This window comes from Pinus tabuliformis, chromosome 5_1 (genome assembly GCF_031772625.1).
Source record: "Pinus tabuliformis cultivar Carrire ecotype Pingquan chromosome 5_1, CPIR1, whole genome shotgun sequence".
NCBI lineage: Eukaryota > Viridiplantae > Streptophyta > Pinopsida > Pinales > Pinaceae > Pinus > Pinus tabuliformis.
In genome coordinates this window covers 134,977,141-134,997,193 of record NC_142305.1, presented here as the reverse complement: position 1 = coordinate 134,997,193, position 20,053 = coordinate 134,977,141, and the positions used below count along the sequence as shown (strand labels likewise).

General features: G+C 38.9%; 1 protein-coding gene across 7 annotated transcripts in view; it reads left to right on the top strand.

Moving 5' to 3' along the window:
- LOC149163791 (serine/threonine-protein kinase VIK-like) overlaps positions 1 to 20,053 on the top strand; it is a 240,360-nt gene that overhangs the window by 196,002 nt on the left and 24,305 nt on the right. Inside the window, exon 12 of one of the 7 annotated variants that reach the window (XM_089431868.1) lies at positions 17,713 to 17,849. The exons of the other annotated variants lie outside the window; for them this stretch is intronic. Coding sequence (XP_089287994.1) covers positions 17,713 to 17,834 — 122 coding nt within the window. The 3' untranslated portion in view covers positions 17,835 to 17,849. Of the gene's footprint in view, positions 1 to 17,712; positions 17,850 to 20,053 lie in introns of those variants that run through there. 7 annotated transcript variants of the gene reach the window in all.

The following is a 20,053-nucleotide window of genomic DNA, read 5'->3' as shown; positions in this document are numbered from 1 at the left end:
CAATGGTCACTTGTGCCTCTTAGATATCGAAGGACCCATTTTACTGCTCGCCAATGTTCTTAACCAGGATTTGCCATGAACCTGTTGACAACTCCAACTGCATGTGAAATGTCAGGTCTTGTAGATACCATCGCATACATTAAGTTGCCTACAACATTTTCATATGGTACATGAGACATATACTTCTTTTCTTCATCAGTTCTAGGACTCAAAACCGAAGAAAGATTAAAATGGGAAGCTAATGGAACATTAACAGGTTTCACATTGTTTATACAGAACTTTTGAAGTACTTTCTCCACATATGTCTGCTGTGATAACCAAAGCTTACCATTTTTCCTATCTCTGTGTATCTCCATGCCCAAGATATGTTTCGCTGCTCCAAGGTCCTTCATATCAAATGTCCTAGAGAGCTGAGCCTTTAACCTGTTGATCTCTTCCATGCTTTTGCTTGCAATAAGCATATCGTCAACATACAAAGCTAAGATAATGAATATGCCATTGAAACTTTTGAAGCATACACAATGATCATACTCATTTCTAATAAAGTTCTGGCTCACCATGAAGGAGTCAAACTTCTTGTACCATTGTCTGGGAGACTGCCTCAGACCATACAATGATTTTGTAAGCTTGCAAACTAATCTTCTGCTGCGACTTTGTACAAAAACTTCTGGTTGTTCCATATATATCTCTTCATTCAAATCACCATGTAGAAAAGCTGTTTTAACATCTAACTGTTCTAACTCAAGGTTAAGTAATGTAGTTAGTGCCAACACAGTATGAATAGAAACAAGTTTTACAATTGGTGAAAAAATCTCATGAAAGTTGATACCTTCAACTTGAGAATACCCTTTTGCTACCAATCTCGCCTTATACCTTTCGATACTTCCATCAACTTTCTGTTTCAGTTTGAAGACCCATTTGCATCCAACAACACTTCTCCCTTCAGGAAGTTTTACAAGATCCCAGGTAATTGTTCTTGGCTAGGGAATCCATTTCTTCTTCCATAGCTATTTTCCATTTTTCGCTATCCGTATCATCTACTGCTTCCTAATAACAAGAAGGTTCCCCATCTTTAGTAATCAAAGCAAAAGATGAAGCAGAATCTTCGTACCTTTTGGGAGTTTTCCTTTCCCTTGTAGACCTTCTTAGAGTGACTGGTTGCTGAACTGGTTCAGAAACTTGAATTGGTTTAGAAACTTCAATAGTTTCCTTTGTATCTTCAACATATTTTTCTCCAGAAGCTCCTTCTTCCTCTTGGCTATCACCAAAAAATCTAGCCTCCAACTAAACTTGTTGATTTGGCGATATCTGTTCCTGTTCAATTCTTTCAACATTTGATTTTAAAAGAGAAGATTCATCAAATGTTACATCTCTACTAATGACTATCTCCCGCAATGTAAGATCCCACAACCTGTATCCTTTCACTGCATAGTCATACCCAACAAAGACATAACATTTCGATTTTGGATCTAATTTTGAACGCTGATTTTTAGGAATAAGAGAATAAGCATCATAGCCAAATATCCTTAAATGTGAATAATCACAGGACTGACATGTCCAAACTTCTTGAGGAATTTTACAATTAACTGCTACTGAAGGTGATCTGTTAACTAAATACAAGTAGTGGATACTGCTTCTGCCCACAACTCCTTTTGCAAGTTAGCATTGCTGATCATGCTTCTGGCTCTTTCCATAAGAGTCTGATTCATACGTTCAACAACACCATTTTGCTAAGGAGTATAAACAGCAGTTTTGTGTGTAACAACTCCTTCATCCTTACAATATGTTCAAATTCTATTGAAGTGAATTCACCACCATTGTCAGTTCTTAAACATTTAATTGATTTGCTTGTTCTTTTCTCTACCATTGCTTTAAATTGTTTAAAGACATTGAATACATTAGCTTTTTTTTTTAGCATAAAGACCCAAACTTTACGGAGAAATCATCAAGAAACGTTAAAAAATATAGAGCACCTCCATATGATACAATAGGGGATGGTCCCCACAGATCAGAATGAATATAGTCTAAAATATCTTTACTATTATGATTTCCAATTTTAAATCTTTGTTTACACTGTTTTCCATACACACAATGTTTACAGAAATCTAATTTCAAAGATTTCAGATCGGGAAGAGATTTACGTTTCATCAGTATCTGAAGACCTTTCTCACTCATGTGACCCAATCGCTGATGCCATAGATGAGTACCTGCTTCTTCTTTTTCTGACGCAATCACTGCTTCACTGACCTGAGTACTTCCTTTGAGTCTGTAAAGATTTCCGACCTTTTTTTCCTTCATAACAACTAGGGTGCCTTTAAAGACTTTCAGCACGCCACTCTGACCTGTAAACTTATAACCATACAAATCCAACACTCCCAAAGAAATCAAATTTTTCTTCAAATCAGGTACATGTCTAACACTAGTTAATGTTCTAACTGTGTTATCATACATTTTAATCCTGATATTTCCCATCCCAACAGTCTGACATGATACATTATTACCCATAAACACAGAACTACCATTTACATTTTCATATGAAGTAAACCAATTTCTGTGTGGACACATGTGATGAGAAGCACCAGAGTCTAACAGCCAGCTTTCAACACCCTGAGAGACATTACATGAAGTTTCATCTATCATACATAATTCTTCAACAGATAAAACTTCGTCTATCATACCTGAATCGGCCTGATTTGCTTCCTTCTTCGGGTTATCAGATTCTTTTCGTTTCCAACAGTGTTTCTTCAGGTGTCCAATTTTATTGTAGTGCCAACATTTTGCCTTACACTTCTTTCCCTTCGATTTAGATCTGGAAGACCCCCTTGTTTTTTCTCCTCTTTCCTTTGACCGTCCTCTAGCTATCATGGCTTCTGATGCAACTGTTTCAGTACTGGATTTCCTTCGTACTTCTTCAGACAAGAGAGCTCCCACAACTAATTCAAACTTCAAAGAATCAGCGGTGCTCAAGGTGATTGAAGTAACGAAGTGATCCCATGATTCGGGCAGAGAACATAACAAGGTTATAGCTTTGTCTTTTTCCTGAATTTTAACTTCCATATTTGTTAATTGGCATATAAGTGTATGAAAAACATTCAAATGTTCTCCAACTTTTGAACCCTCCTTCATTCGAAGACTGTACAGTTGTCTTTTCAGATAAATTCTATTGGTTAATGACTTTGTCATATATAGTTTTTCCAGTTTTTCCCATAAACCTGAAGCTGTACTCTCTTCAACCGCCAGGCATAAGCTAATGGTACTGAGAGCTCGGGCATAAGTCTGAAGAAGGAACACAAACACTAGGTTGATCGATCCATCAAACTATGAGCTTGAACTCAGGACGGTTAGAGCTCTAGGAGTTTGAGTTCAAGGCCTAAAAATCCAACCTCTAAGACAAAACACGCTTGATTGCTACTTGAAATCCACAACAGTTTTCCAACAGACCATTCAACCATTGGTTGATGAAGTGGAAGTGGTCGAGCCGATGCAACAATCTTCGCTTGATGCTGCTTTTCCATTGAGGAGTTTTGTGACTACCGAACAAGTTTTTTCGAGCTAGTTCAGAATTTTCTGGACATGCCAACATTCCAATCCCTCACCCTGCCGGGGGCATCCTCTCCTTATCAGTCGAGCCGATGGCGGCCTTTTCAAGTCCTCCCAGTCCGAATCAATCATGGTTGCAGGTTTCTTATTTGCTCCGTCCAATGCCTTGTGCAATCCTTGTTGCACCAGCAAATCCCTAACTTTCAGTTTCCAAAGAGCAAATTGCTCTTGCCAGTGAATTTCTCCACCTCGAATTTTGCATTCGACATCTTGGCCATTTTTCCTCCTAGGGTTTCTCAGCTAGGTTTCCTCTCGTATACTTCAACAATCTCCTTGCAACGACATTTAATGATAGCTCTTCCACGCAGAGAGTTCTGGTTTGGCAACATAGCTTATTTGATGGGTTCTGGTTTGGCAACACAGACCCCACACACGCCTCGGGCAGACGACGGATTTCTTTAACACCAGCGTCCTTTCTGCTCCAGCATGCAGTCTCTGACTTGATAGAGCCACCTCGAGCCTTCACACCATGCACGCAGCTTCCTTGATGGGTTTTGGTTTGGCAGTGCAGAGTCTTCTAGCAGTTTGTAGCAGCTTCCTCAGCCACGCAAAGAACGGACGCAACACTGAGCCTCCTTGGTCCACACGCAGATTGCTCTCAGCGATGCAGAGGTCAAGGCCGTGCTCTCGCAGCACTTCTGGCAGCACTCAGGCTCCTTCACCGTAGCTCTATGCATGCAAAGACTGCTCCACGCATACGCAGAGATCAACTTCAACGGATTTCTCTTTGACGCAAAGGTATTCTCTAGCACCTCCAAGCCAGCAACAGGCATAGTCCTCCTCACGCAGAGAATACACGTAGGCAGATGGCTCTACACGCAAGCAGATGGCTTTGGTCTCAGGCGTAGTCCTCCTCATGCAGAGAATACACGCACACGCAGAGGGTTTGTGGTCTTTACCATTCCAGAGTCCTCCTCGTTCCACGCTTCCACGCTCCTCCTCCCTAGCACGCAACAACTCAACTAACTTTGCTCTGATACCATTTGTAGTTTTAATAGGTGAATGAGTTACCAATCAAGAAAGAAATAAGGCATTTTCAGTTATAGATTAACCAAGAAAGGCATATAATTGACAGGAAAATTGAATGCAAACACACAAGTAATAACACAGGAGTTACGTGGTAAAACCTTGATAGTGTGTCAAGGAAACATCCACAGGGCAAGGGATTGGAATCTCTATTCAATCAATAAATGATTCTCCATAAAATAGTTTGGGCATTCATCAGTTTTATATGAGTGATTCTCCTCAATTACATAACCGATGTTTCGGTATAAAACTAACTTGTTAATAACTAATACATTTTACCCAAATTTACATGATTAGTTATCAAACTTCCAACAACATAACCATAGAGCTGTGGCCACAAGACATCTGGCCTTTGTTTCTAAGGGCCTCTTAATCACCATGACCATGATGCATTCCAACTCAGTACATGAACTTGGGGATACCATACAATGCCTCCTTGTGATTAGCTACGATCATAAAAGTCCATTTTGTATAACAAACGTTCCAAAATAAAGTGTCCGATGTAACAATTTCATGCTTTACAACCATCTACCACGGCACCGAAATGGATGGAAAATGTGCCAAAGACTATGCAAGACCTACTTTGTATAAGAAATAACGCAGCGATGTAACATAAAATAGGACAGTTTTTGTCTAATGCTTGGCTCCAACATACATAGATGCACCAAACTGCGATTATTGGAAATTCTTCATTCTAAAATCTGATAGGGTGCAATCAGGCTGAAGTTTAGTGTTCTATGTTGTACTTGAATAAAAATTTTGGAGGACAGCCTCATAGCAACAATACCCGTATTTGGTTTTCAATATTTAACAGTGCCGTTAAAGGGTCTCAAGGATTTAATAGCTTATAATATTACTAGTCCATGCCTCAACCAGGGACTATAGCCTCGCGGTCAAAGTTCATTGAGATTGTATTAGTTTGCTGAGTTTTTGGAATTTTAATCAAAGAAAACGCTAAATATTTCGATTCTTTTATAAATCAAAAAATGTTTTTCTAATTTTCCAATTTTCTGTTGATAGAGCCAGCCTTAAATGACATAATTACCCTAGTTGAGGGTGATTTAATTTCGGTATTTATTAGTGATTGACAAATCATTTAAAAATGAAAAAAATAAAAATAAAGGATTTAATAGCTTATAATATTATTAGTCCATGCCTCAGCCAGGGACTATAGCCTCGCGGCCAAAGTTCATTGACACTGTATTAGTTTGCCGAGTTTCTGGAATTTTAATCAAAGAAAACGCTGAATATTTCGATTCTTCTATAAATAAAAAAATGTTTTTCTAATTTTCTCTTGATAGAGCCAGCCTTGATGTGACATAATTACCCTAGTTGAGGGTGATTTAATTTCGGTATTTATTAGTGATTGACAAATCATTTAAAAATGAAAAAAAAAAACTAATTTTGTAAATGTCCATTTCATTGGTGAGTGCTCTACAGTGACACTAACACTGTTATCCCTGAAAATGTTAGTGTTCTACCTAGGTCCTTTGTTGATTTTCCACGGCACTCAAAAATAAGGTTTGAGCCTAAGATCACGATCACAAACACACTCAAATGCCACAACACTTTTACTTGGTACAACAAAATAACAAATATCAGTGAATCAACTAATGCACATGACAATTTCTAACCTTTTTAACCCACTACTTGTTATATTACAAACTTTAATACAACAGTCTTAGGGCTTCCGTACTAGGGATCATGGCCCTTATATACAACCCTCATATAAGACACAACTAGGGTTTGGTGTCAACAACTATGACCACCAATCTGCATTGAACAAGATAACACTTGACCTACTTCCAGATGGTGCACATCCACAACCCTTTAAGTTCACGTACCTTGAACATAGTTGGGGAGTACTTTGCCTCCCCGTCTGCTGATCACTGCAACTGCATCTTCAACTATCCAACCTACCACTATCAATGATCACAAGTACTTTTGGGTCATTGAACTTTGGAAAACTGATCTGTACTCTAGCAGCTCTCTTGCTCCACTAAGAAGTCTAGGCATTGGGCCTTCTGGATGTTGAAAATTGTAACTAGGTTTGGTCTTCATAAATTGTCATTGTACTATGCAATTATATATATGTAAAATTAAAAGAAGAAAAATAAATATTAGTTTTTCAAACGTAGGTTTCATGCTCAAGTCAAAGTGTTTTCTAAGTCAAGCATGTTCTTCATGCTTCTAAGATTTATTGAGTCAAAAAGTCATTGTCCTATTTTGAAAAAAAAAAAGAATTTTTGTTTTTGTAAAATGTAATTTGGGTAAATTTCCCTCAAGAAGCCAAGTTTGCTAGCCCAATGGATGTGTCTTTTAGAACATGAGAATACCTATATATTTGTATCAATGTTGCAGGAAGCGCCCCCCCTGGTTCCAAGCCCGAAAGCGCGTCTCGTGCAGATGCGTCTAGGAAGCTTCCCCGGAAGCGCGCTTCCAAAATTCAGAAGCGCGCTTCCACCTGATTTTGCTGCTTCTTGGAATTTTCCGAAGCGCGATCTCGAACCTCCGAAGCGCACTTCGTACGACGCTTCGGAGGGAGAAGCGCACAGTTCCCGTACGCTTCCGTACGCTTCCAGAAAAGCACCACGCGGAGGATGAAATTTGATTTTTTTTTTTCAATTTTTTTTATAATTTTCGTTGACTTGGCATAAAGGGGGTGGGTTAGGGTGAGGTTAGGGTGAGGAATGAAGGGAATAAAGCCCCCATTCATTCCTCATTTGCTCACTTTGAGTTTATGAGAGTTGGAGAAGAGAAGAGAAGAGAGGAAAGGAGAGGAGAAGAGAGGAGAGCTTGGAGGAGTGAAGGAGAAGGAGGAGGAGCTTGGAGGACTTCATCTACAAGAGCTAAAGAGGTAAGTTCAAGCCCCAAACTCCTTTATTTTTTTGACATTCTTTTTGGATTTTTCTCCTCCCTCTCCTACTCTTTCCCATTGTTTCTACTTGCTCATTTACTTGCAGGTTGTCCACCACCTATATCCATATTCCAAGATGGTGTTTTTTTGGCTTCTATGTATCATTCCACTCTTGGTTTGTTAGGATATTCCGACACATAGGAAATAGTTAAGTATAACTTGGTCTAGTATAGAGTTAGGTAAAGTGTGTTTTTTTACTATGTACATTTTGTAACTTACAATCCGACGGTTCATTCTCTCCTCGGTATTACCGACACTTGATCCGTGGCTTAACACTTGATTGGTCCATGATCTCTATTTAAAGAGCATGGAGGGTCATTTGTAGGTTAACTGTTCATGAGAGAAGCTTATGTAAAATTTCATTCTTTTATTAATAAATTGCCTGAAGTGGCCGCGTTGGCTCAGGCCGTGGACTGTTTCCCTCTTTGAGGGTTTTAACCACGTCAAAATACTGGTGTATTGATCTGTGATCTGTGTGTGAGCGGTGTCCTTTGGTGTTCTATCTGAGGAACTTACCCTGTAAATTCCTACATGGTATTAGAGCTATTTGAGGGTCGCGTCCGTTTGTGATCCAAATCTGAAGCTGGTAGAACTGCATCTGACTGTCGTTTCCTAGATCTACTATTTCTGACTACTTTCGGGCCGAGAGGACTGCTCCATTGTGTTGGGAGCATCTGTTCCAGTGTGGAACCCCTTTCGTTTCATGCAAAAAGGTTTCTGGTAGCCCTAGCTACGTCATTTTTAAGATCTGGAGGTATACAGTGTTTATTTGCAGTTTACAGTTATTTTATCTCTGTTTATTTCGGTTTCGGTTTATTTAGCCTTTTTTATTACCGGATCTATACCTTTCATTTCTGTGTATGCTCTTTGCCCCGCGACTCTGTGCGATCTGGGCAAATCAGAAACAGAAAGGAAGGATTTTTCTCATGCGTATGCTCTTTTCCGCTGCACCTTAGTGTGATCTTGGAAAATCAGAAACATTGAGGAAAATATTTAGTTTTCGGCTAAAGCTAACTTCGAGCTGCAAGGTTCGTTTTTTTTGTATGTCTGTGTTGGGTTTTGTATTTTTTGTTTTGTAGGGAAAAAGAGCTTTCTCAAAGCAAGCACGCAACCCAAAGCTTCAACCCCCCCTCCCTCTCTCTCTCTCAAACTTTTTGTATAGCTCAGTTGGTCCAAAGCTAATTTATGAGAGTAGAGGTCTTGAGTTCAAGTCTCCTTTCTGTGGGGTCGGATTTTTCATTTCCGCACATTCCCGCACTTCGTCGGCATCTTCATCAAATTTTCTTCAAAAAGCCATAACTTCTTCATCTGGAAGCCGTTTTCAGAACTGTTTTTTTTGAAACAGCCTAATTTTTCGAGATCTTTCCATTGGAACACTTAGTTTCAGCATCTATAGCTTTAGTTTCTGTTAAAATGGAAAGTCCATGCCAAGTTATTCTTGACAGCACCAACTACTTCCAATAGTGGTCCTACATTGTGGATTTACTTAGAAGTAAAGGTCTCTACAGAATAGCCTTAGGCCAAGAAACTAAATCGAAAGATGAAGATAAGGCAGCTAAATGGGAAAATAGGTAAGATCAAGCACGTGGGTTGATAGGGATGTCTATTTCTCCAGATCTTAGATTCCATATTGCAGAACTTTATACTCCTGATGAAGCATTGAAACATATTACTAAAGTTTTTGAAATAAAAATGAACTTAGAGCCCATCAACTTGAAAATGAGTTGCTTACATTGGACCCCAATAATTTTTCTTGCATTGAAGATTTTTTGTCCAAGTTCAAGACCCTTAGACTTCTCTTGGAAGGTGTTAAGGTTAAAAAAGAAGATAGTAACTTTATCTATTCCATTCTTACTAAGTTGGGACCAGCCTACTCTGTGTTTGTTTCCACCTTCCATTCTACAAGAGAAGCCTTCATTTCTCAAGGACAAGACTACAAGTCCCCTTCCTTTGATTCTTTTTGTGATTCTTTAATAAGAGAACAAGAAAAAATCTTACACCTTGGTCTTCTTAATCTTGGAAACTCTTCCAAGAAAGCGTTAGCCGCCCAGCAGCAACCAAATCCAAAGAATCCTAAGAAGTTGTATCCTAAAAGGAATGGTCCTAAACCAAACAAGGGTCCTAAGCAATCTTAGCCTCAAAATGAAAAATCATTTCAACAAAATGATAAGACAAACAAAAACAAAGGGAAGAAGACTGATAGACATTGCAACTTTTGTAATCGAGATGGCCACTTAGAATCCAAATGCTTTAAGAAGATGGAAGCCTTGGAAGCAACAATGAAGAAGCATAACATCCATTTGGAGCACTCTTCAACTTCAACTTCATCTTCAGGAATGGCACTTTCTGCATGTGGTTGTCAAGCATCTCGGTCTGGCTATGCACTAAATGTATCTTCTTCTTCTCATTCTCATGAGTGGCTCATTGATTTTGGAGCTTCTTATCACATGGCCAAAAAAAAAGCCATGTTTTCTTCTTTAAATGATTGTAACACCAAAAATATATATGTTGGTGATGATAGATCTCTTAGTGTTGTAGGGACTGGAACTGTTCATATAGAGAATGGTCAGTTTAATGATGTATTATGTGTTCCAACCTTATCCTACAACCTTCTATCTGTATATCAGATAACTCATTCAGGCGAAGGTAAAATCGTTGAATTTTCACCTCACGATGTTGTAATTAAGGACCTAAGAGATCCTAGACAGATTTTAGCTACTGGCATCGCTGATGATTCTACAAAGTTGTATAAGTTTCACAACTTTGGGTCATCAAATCTTCCCTCAGTATTTGTTGCTCATAATGATGAAGTGAGCAAACTTTGGCATGAGCGATTTGGTCACTTAAACTATCGCTCCCTTCAGAATCTATGTAAAGAAAATATGGTGACAGGTCTTCCAATGGTATCTTGCAAAGATGGTGTTTGTTCCGGATGTGTACTCGGAAAACATCATCGGGATAGTTTTGAAAAACGTGCCTCCTGGCACGCCTCAGCCCCTTTACAGCTCGTGCATAGTGATTTATGTGGTCCACTTCCAGTTGTTTCATTCTCTGGCTACAAGTATTTCATAACTTTCATTGATGATTTCTCCAGACGCACTTGGGTATACTTCTTAAAACTCAAGAGTGAAGTATTTAACGTGTTCTTGGCCTTTAAGGCCTTTGTTGAAAAACAATCTGGACATCAAATTCTTAAGCTAAGATCTGATAATGGCGGAGAATATGTTAACAACAAATTCATCAACTTTTGCACTGAGAATGGAATTCAAATGCAACATACGGTTCCATATACTCCACAACAAAATGGTGTAGCTGAAAGGAAGAATCGCACCTTAAAGGAAATGGCTAATTGTATGCTTCAATCTAAAGGACCTAGTCTTAATTATTGGGCAAAAGCAATTAACTGTGCAAATTACATAATAAATCGCACTCCTACTAAGGTTTTAAAGAATATCACTCCAGAAGAAGCATGGAGCTCAATTAAACCAGATGTAAGTCACTTTCGTGTTTTTGGAAGTGAAGCATGGGCCCATATTCCAGATGAGAAACATAAAGCTTTAGAACCTAAGAGTGAAAAATGTATTTTTGTTGGATATTCTGAAGATGTCAAAGGATATAGACTTATTCCACTTAAGTCCAAAAATGTTATCATTAGAAGAGATGTAAAGTTTGCTGAAAATATATCGGCCTACGAGCCTAGTTCGACAGATGTGCCACCTCTCCCTATCTCTTCTACTTTTGAAAATATTTCTTCTTCAGATGATGAAAGCGAGGATGAAAATCCTCCCCCACCTTCTCAGGATCCTCCTTCAGCTCGTCAGCTTCCAAAATGGGTCCATGCTACTCGGGATGCAGCAGGTGATCTTGGCGGTGATCCTACAGAGCAATGACGTACACGTTCTCAGTTCGACAGAGCCTCTTCTTTACTGGCTCAAGCTTCAGTAAATTATGATCCTGACACCTTTGCAGAAGCTTCAGGCCATCCAGATTGGGAAGCAACTATGAATGAAGAATATCATTCATTATTGGCAAATGATACATGGGATCTTGTTTTTCTAACAAAGGGACGAAAACTTGTTAGATGCAAATGGGTTTACAGAACCAAGTATGGACTAGGTGGGAAAGTTGATAAACATAAAGCTCGTCTTGTTGCTAAGGGTTTTTCACAAGTTGAAGGCATTGACTACACTAAAACCTTCTCCCCTGTTGCCAAAATGAACTCTATCCGCCTTGTTCTTTCCCTTGCTGCCTCTTTCAAATGGGAAGTCCATCAGATGGATGTTAAATCTGAATGTTAAATCTGCCTTCTTGCATGGGGACTTGCATGAAGAAATCTATATGGAACAATCTATTGGCTTTATACAAACAGACTCCAGCCTTGTATGTCGACTTGAGAAATCCCTTTATGGTCTCAAGCAAGCTCCTCGAGCTTGGTATGCCAAAATGGATAACTTTCTTTTAGAAAATGGCTTTTCTAGGTGTCATTCTGACAATACTGTCTACACCAAGAAAGTGGGCAAGTCTCTTATCATTCTTGTTCTTTATGTTGATGATCTTATCCTAACTGGTAGTGATCCCAACCTTATAAACCATGTGAAGTCTAGCCTTAAAAGGAAGTTTGAAATGACAGACTTAGGACACTTACATTATTTTCTTGGTCTTCAAGTCTTGCAATCCAAGGAAGGTATTTCCCTTTCCCAGTCCAAGTATGCCTGTGATATTCTACGCCATTTTCACATGGAAGACTGTAAGCCAGCCCCTTCTCCCTTTCAGTCTGGAGTCAAACTTTCAGTCACTTGTACTTCTCCTGAAGTTGATGCTGCCTTATACAGTCAACTTGTAGGAAAACTTTTGTATCTAACCCATACTCGTCCTGACCTTTCCTTTGCTGTTGGCCTTGTTGCTCGGTTTATGCAAAACCCACATGAAAGTCATTAGAAAGCAGCTAAAAGAATACTTCGTTATGTTCGAGGTACAGTTCAGTTTGGGATTCATTACAGTGTTGAAGCAGCTCCTCTATTGGTTGGTTTCACTGATTCCGATTGGGCTGGTGACCCTGATGATCGGAAGTCTACTGCAGGTTATGTGTTCACTCTTGGTTCAGGACCTATTACATGGGCTTGCAAGAAACAAGGTGCCATTTCTCTTTCTTCAGCAGAAGCAGAGTATCATGGTGCTGTATAAGCTAGTAAGGAAGCCTTATGGCTTCGTCAGATCTTGTCAGAGTTTGGCTTTCAGCAACAACATCCGACTACACTTTGGTGTGATAATCAAAGTGCCATTCAACTATGCAAAGATCCAGTCCAACATTAGCGCAGCAAACACATCGAACTGCACATGCACTTCACAGAAAGCTCATTCATGACCATGTTCTTGAAGTGCAATATTGTTCAATAGATGATCAAGTTGCAGACATCTTTACAAAGGCTCTCACAGAGGCGAAGTTTACTAAACTTTGATTTATGGTTGGAGTTCAGGAAGTTGTCACTAAGGGGGGATAGGCTCTAGTGCCTCCTTCCTTCTCCTATTGTGTCATATTTGTAAATCCTTCAATCCTATCCCAAGTTGTTCTTAAGGGGGGATGTTAGGATATTCCGACACATAGGAAATAGTTAAGTATAACTTGGTCTAGTATAGAGTTAGGTAAAGTGTGTTTCTTTACTATGTACATTTTGTAACTTACAATCCGACGGTCACGATATGTAGTGATCCGACGGTTCATTCTCTCCTCGGTATTACCGACACTTGATCCGTGGCTTAACACCCGATTGGTCCATGATCTCTATTTAAAGAGCATGGAGGGTCATTTGTAGGTTAACTGTTCATGAGAGAAGCTTATGTAAAATTTCATTCTTTTATTAATAAATTGCCTGAAGTGGCTGCGTTGGCTCAGGCCATGGACTGTTTCCCTCTTTGAGGATTTTAACCACGTCAAAATACTGATATATTGATCTGTGATCTGTGTGTGAGCGGTGTCCTTTGGTGTTCTATCTGAGGAACTTACCCTGTAAATTCCTACATGGTTTTAATGATGTCAAGGGGGAGTAGGAATAGAAGGGAAGAAGCACAAGAGGACAGTGGTCCCAATATGAGTGATCGAATGTATGATGAGGAGGAAGGGTTTGAAGAGGAAGGGGATGAACCTAAAGGGGAAACTGAAACACTAGATGGGAAAGCTGCATTAACACCCTTGTGGAACTATGTGACCAAACTTGATGGGAGAAAGGGTGGTGGAACTTACAAATTTGTTTGCCCTCATGGTTGTCATGGAGGAAAACCATATTGTGGTTCATATACCCGTGTGAGGAGGCATCTTTGTGGGGTGCTGGACAGTGATGATAAAAAGGGTCCTGTGGGGGTACAAATTTGCCCAAACATTTCATCTGAAGAAAGAAGAAAATACATCCAAATAGAGGAGGCTGCACAACAAAAAAACAAGAAACAAGAAACTCGTTATGAATCAAGTGCAACCTCTAAATTTGGTAGCTCATCTCCTCATGGTACTTTTGCAAGCTCTGGAGGTAGAAGAACAATAGGGAATTTCCTTAATGTTGTTGGGAGGGATGATGTGGATGGAAAGATAGTCCGTTTTCTTTGTACTTGCGGTGTACCATTCAATGTGCTTCGCTCTCCCTATTGGCATGAAATGTTAAAGGCCATCAATGAAGCCCCAAAAGGATACAAGGCCCCCACCTATGAGAAAGCTAGAACAATTTTATTAGAAAGAGAAAAAGCTAAGGTTCAAAGAACTTTGACATGTTTTACAAATGAGTGGGTAGATTCTGTGGTATCCATTGTATCAGATGGTGGACAAATATTAGAAACCAACATTTGATAAATGTTCTTGGTGTTTCTTCTAGTGGTGCAGTATTTATTACATGTCATGACTCCTCCTCCATTAATGCATCTGCACAAAACATTGCAGATCTCCTATTGAAATCAATCAAAGATGTTGGTCTGAATAATGTGGTTCAAGTGATCACAGATAATGCAACAAATTGTAAGGCAGCACGAAAAATTATTGAGCGTACTCATCCACACATCTTTTGGTCTGGGTGCCTGGTTCACACATTGAACCTTTTGATGCATGATATTGTGAAGCACAAAGAATGTGGGTGGATTACTAAACTTTACAGGAGAAGGAAGCAACTCATTAAATTCATCATAGGGCATACAAGGGTAAACTAATTCTATGGCACTTACTCCAAGTTGCAGTGGCTTAAACTTGCAAAGACAAGATTTGCTAGTTATTACCTCACCTTTAGACAGCTAGTGAAGGTGAGACAAGTTTTAACTAATCTGGTGTGTGCTGAATCATGGGATTAAATTAACACTGACATAGATGGTGCTAATGCAGTCAAGGACACTATTCTTGATAGTTACTTTTGGTTACAGGTTAAATATGTTTTGCAATTCACCAAACCAATTTATTACATGATCATGTTTGGAGATTCAGATCGACCAGTGATTGGGGAGGTGTATGAGCAAATGGATAGCATGTTGGGGCAGATTAAAGACATTGTTGAGCCTAGAGATATCACCTTGTACAATTATATTCGTGCAGAGGTGTAAAACCGATGGGAAATGCTAAATGTTCCATTGCATGCATTATCATATGTTTTGACACCTAAATACTATCATCCATCATGGCTTTTAACACCAGCACCTGGGGGGAAGCAAGAGAAAATCACACCAAGATCAAGAGGTTCACAAAAAATATATGGCTGCATTGAGTAAATTAATCCCTGATGAGGAGGAGGCTGCATTGGTACGGAGACAGTTGAGCAACTATACATTTAACACTGGTCCATTTGGGAGCATGCATGCAATTAGAGATCGAGAGACTTTTTCTTCTCGAGTGGTGGAACATGCATGGAGGGGGTACTCCACTTCTACAAACTTTGGCATTGCGGGTGCTATCACAGGTGGTAAACACTTTTTCTGTGGAGAGGTGTTGGAGCTCTTATTCTTTCATCCACAGTGTTAAAAGGTATAGGTTGAGTTTAGACCGGGCAGAGAGCTTGGTTTATGTTCATTACAACTTGCAATTGTTGTCCCATTACTGTGAAGATGCAAAGTCTAATAAAGACCTGTTGATTGGGACAAGAATCCAGAGGAGCCCAATTTAGAGGATGGAGTGTTGCGATTAGAGCAATTAGAGGATGCTCTTATCCAGGTATGTCCATTGTGGTATGAATTTTCCAATTTTTCCTTATAAAGCATTTCTCTAATTCATGTTTTTAATTTTTTTGTTAACTAGTGTTTTTTTTTACATTAATTTTTTGAGCCATTCCAGGATGATGATGATTGTGTTGATATGCCACCCCCACCCCCATCTGGTCCTTTGGTTCCTAGGTTCCATGGTTCAACACCAACAGCAGGGGGTTCTTCTTCATCAGTTTCAGTGCCACTGCCACAACTTCCACAGGCACTATCTTCTTCATTGCCACCACGTGGAGGCCCGCCACCACGTGGAAGCCCGCCGCCACGTTCTCTTCGTGGTGGAAGGAGGAGAGATTAGTAGATATATTCACAATTTACTACTTTTGTCATAGATTACTCATTAGACTTGTAGGCTTGTGAATTTGAATTTTGAACCTTTTTTGTCTTGGCAGTGATCAAGTGACATATTTTGTAAACATTATTATTTGAATTTTGGACATGACAAATGACAAATGTTGACAATTGCTCACTTGCTAGATAAATCATAATATGCTCTATGTTTTATAATATGCTTAAAAATTTGATGTATGTTTGTAATCGCTAGAATATAGATGGTTGATGTACATACTAGTAACTACAATGGAATCATGGATGCCATATCTATCTTGATTTATGCAAAATATGTATGTTTTCATGTCTTCTACAACTAATTTGGTATTTGGGATGTTTGTTTTGAGTATAAATGCGAGAAAATATAAATATATATATATATATAGCAGACGCTTCGCTTCCTGGATTTTTGGAAAATGACGCTTTCGCGTCTCCGCTTCCAAAAAACGTCCCCGCTTCGTGCAACATTGATTTGTATGCGTCCTCTTCCAAATTCGGCAAGCAATTCGGTGCTCTTTCTGTGATGAGTTCTGCGACAAGGTGCAAAAATTTAAAAGCTATTTTTGTGAAGAAGTGTGAGCTTACTGAAGTTAAAGTTCTGAAATTGATGTGAGCTTTCTGGGCTACTAAATACCTGAAACAATGCAAATTTCCTGGGCTATAAAAGATTTGAAGCAAGTGTAAATTTCTTGTTGATTTTGGAGGTTTGATTTAGCTTTTTAGACGATGGATTTGAGTTTTGGATTTCTCAATTTGATTTGATTTTATGATTTTTTGGGTTTTTTTGAGGGAATTTGACCAGACTGGGAGCTTATATCTTGTGTTCACTGGGAGTTTATATCTTGTGTTCATTATTTTTTGTGATCTTCATATTTATATTTTGGTAATTATTGTGTATTAAAAAAAATAATAAACCAACAAATTCACGAATAATTATCATATTAAGAGAAATCAACCCTAATTCATAAGCTTCCAGATTTCTCAATATGGTATCGGAGCTTAAAGTTTGAAGGAGGCCTGAAAATCACATTTTGTTGATATTCAAAGCCTGATGCATCCGTGAAGGACTTCAGTTGGACAAATATATATGCCTTCTGGTTGTTGTAGCTTCTATCTCGATGGACTGGATGGAATTCCGGTCGCATAGATTCTAGGCATATAAATTCTGAGCGCAGTCCTGGAACTCACAGTCTCTTACCATGCTTCGTTATTGATATGGCTCGCTAATCTCTATATGGTCACATTTTTTTTTAGGTTCACTTCTATGCATGATTTCGCTCTTTTTATGGGATAGGCTCGCACCATGCATTATATAGATCTCGCTTCTATACTCAGTACTCGCATATTTCCTGTGGCAACATGTTAAGTTTTTGTGGATCTCGCTCTATGATATATCAGTGTGGCATCACATTCTCCTATGGCTTTTATCATTGAACGGCTCGTTATACATTATAATGATTCGCATAACTTCGCATATGATGGCTCGCTTCCTCTGTCTATAGTAACTTGCATACGAAAATCGCTTTCTCTGAGTATTGTTTTTGTCTGAGGCTCTAGCATCGGACTATGACATCATTCTGAAACATCATATATGTTACTGAGATTGCGTTACACAGTGGCTCGTAGGGGTAACACACATACCTTATTGTGGCTCGATCTATATTATGAATATGGCGTCACTCAAACATCGCTCATCACCGTAGCTCGTGGTTCATTCCTGTGGCAATCACATCACTAAAAAGTGACATCGATCATCGCAATCATATACACTATAACAACTATGCTTTGTTTTATATATATTTGTGGTTACAGTAGTTCACACTTTTGGTGACTGACATTTATTTTGGCTCGAGGATAATATTTGCTTGCGACTTGCACTATACATCATAATCTCGCATACTCTCAGATCTCACACTTTTCCATATGCTGATTCTATACAGTGATACGTTTCATTTATTATGGCTCACATGTTTTATTCAAGGGCTTACATCGCTTTGAGGCTTTTCTGAGGTTCGCATCATCGAACTCTATGGCTTTCAAGGATCTTTGTACATGTAACATCACATTTGTGGCTCACACCAGTGTTGTGGCTCTCGATGCAACATCGCGATGATATTCAATGACTCGATTTCAACTACGACTCTCTTTGCGTTGACTGACAACTATGACTCGGTCTCATACCTTATGTATGGCTCTTTATACACAGTGGTTGGATCGTATTATACACACAGGGGCTTGTATTATATATAGTGATCAGAGTCACTTGGAAACACAAAATCAGAAGAAGCCTGTTTATGATATGAAGGGGAAAGATCGTGATAAGTCGGTGTATGACAATGATCACAGTATATTGTGACATGGCAACGAAAGTAACCTATGATATAATTGTTAACCTTTTGGCATAACAATAACCTTGAACTATGGGTCCACGATCTATATGTGACTACACTACATTACTATGGCTCACTTATTTGGACAGTGACTTTGACATAATAAAATGATCCATATATAATTAAGTTGCGTAACAAATATACCTGGAAAGTCTCATAATATAAGGCAGTTGGTTGACAAGTCATTGACTTCAATAGATAACAATAATAGTATGATAAATGTATTGGATCCTGAAGTGTTCTCAAGCACTCGTAATAGTTCGTTTCTATACATACAAGAACGCTGGATTTCAACATGAATAAGGAACCCGGTATCTAACTGAGACTATCACTAAGTTGAAGCACATCTTTAAGCTCAACGAAGGTTTCGAAGTGGACGAAGTTGAGAACCTATGTAGTGTTGCCACTCGAAAAAGTACTAGATCTTGGCAAGGACAAGATAAGGAGATGTTGTAGAGGTGTTATGCAACTAGTTTACAAATAGATAGATCAATTACTTAAAAATTATCTTTTTTTGAAAGGAAATCTCTTTTATATTACATAAATGAACAATTCTTGAATGATACAAATGACAAGATATTAGGTCCCTATACTACTAGTATAACCCCTTATTGTTATTAGTGCAACCCCCTTATTATATTGTTGTGCGCATATAGTCTCCATATTGTTATTATTGTACCCTTACATTATTATTGTTATGTCGGCTCTGATTATATTATGACTCTTTAAGCTCCTATATATAGAAATGAGGTCTTGTAATTTGTATCATCAAAAAATTGTTCATTTATGTAATGTAAAAGAGGTTGCCCCCTCGAAGAGATTGAATTCTAAGGCGTTCATTTATCTTTTCTATCTTTTTGTGAGCTGATTTCATAACACAAGACCTCTTTTGTATATATAGGAGTCTAATGAGTTACAATATAATTGGAGCCTACATAATAATAATAATGTAATGGCACAACAATAACAATAGTGGGTTTCTATGGGGCACAACAATAACAATATCGATGCTACATGGGCACACCAATAATAATAAGGGGGACACACTAGTATTATAGAGACCTAACACGCCTCTCTCCTTCAAAAAGATGTTGTCCTCAACGCTTGAATACTTTTGGATGCTTTTGTATAAAATTATCAACCTCTCATGTGGAATTTTCAATGGGTAAGTTCTTCTACTTAATGAGATACTCTGAAATTGATCAATTTTGTTGGGTGTGGAGCTTGATTATCATCTGTATTCAAAGGCATCGCCGCATTGGACCCCAGTTCGTAATGGGGCGGCAACGCTGCCCGTAAAATATTCGCTGCAGGGGGGGTCTAAGGGGGGGAGGGCTGCGGCTTTTGGGAGCCCCTGCCTGGTGGGAGGATCGAGGGCAGCGCCCCCAAAGCTAAGAATAGATATAAAATTGCCTTGTAATATGTTGTAATTTCGTAGTCAATTTAGGTCGTTTATTAGGTGGAGATCTGACGGTAGAAGTTATGTTTAATTTAGGGTTTTTTCCCCTAGAAAGAAACCCCTCGCTATATATGGGGGAATTGTATTGCGTCTATGTATATCTGTATT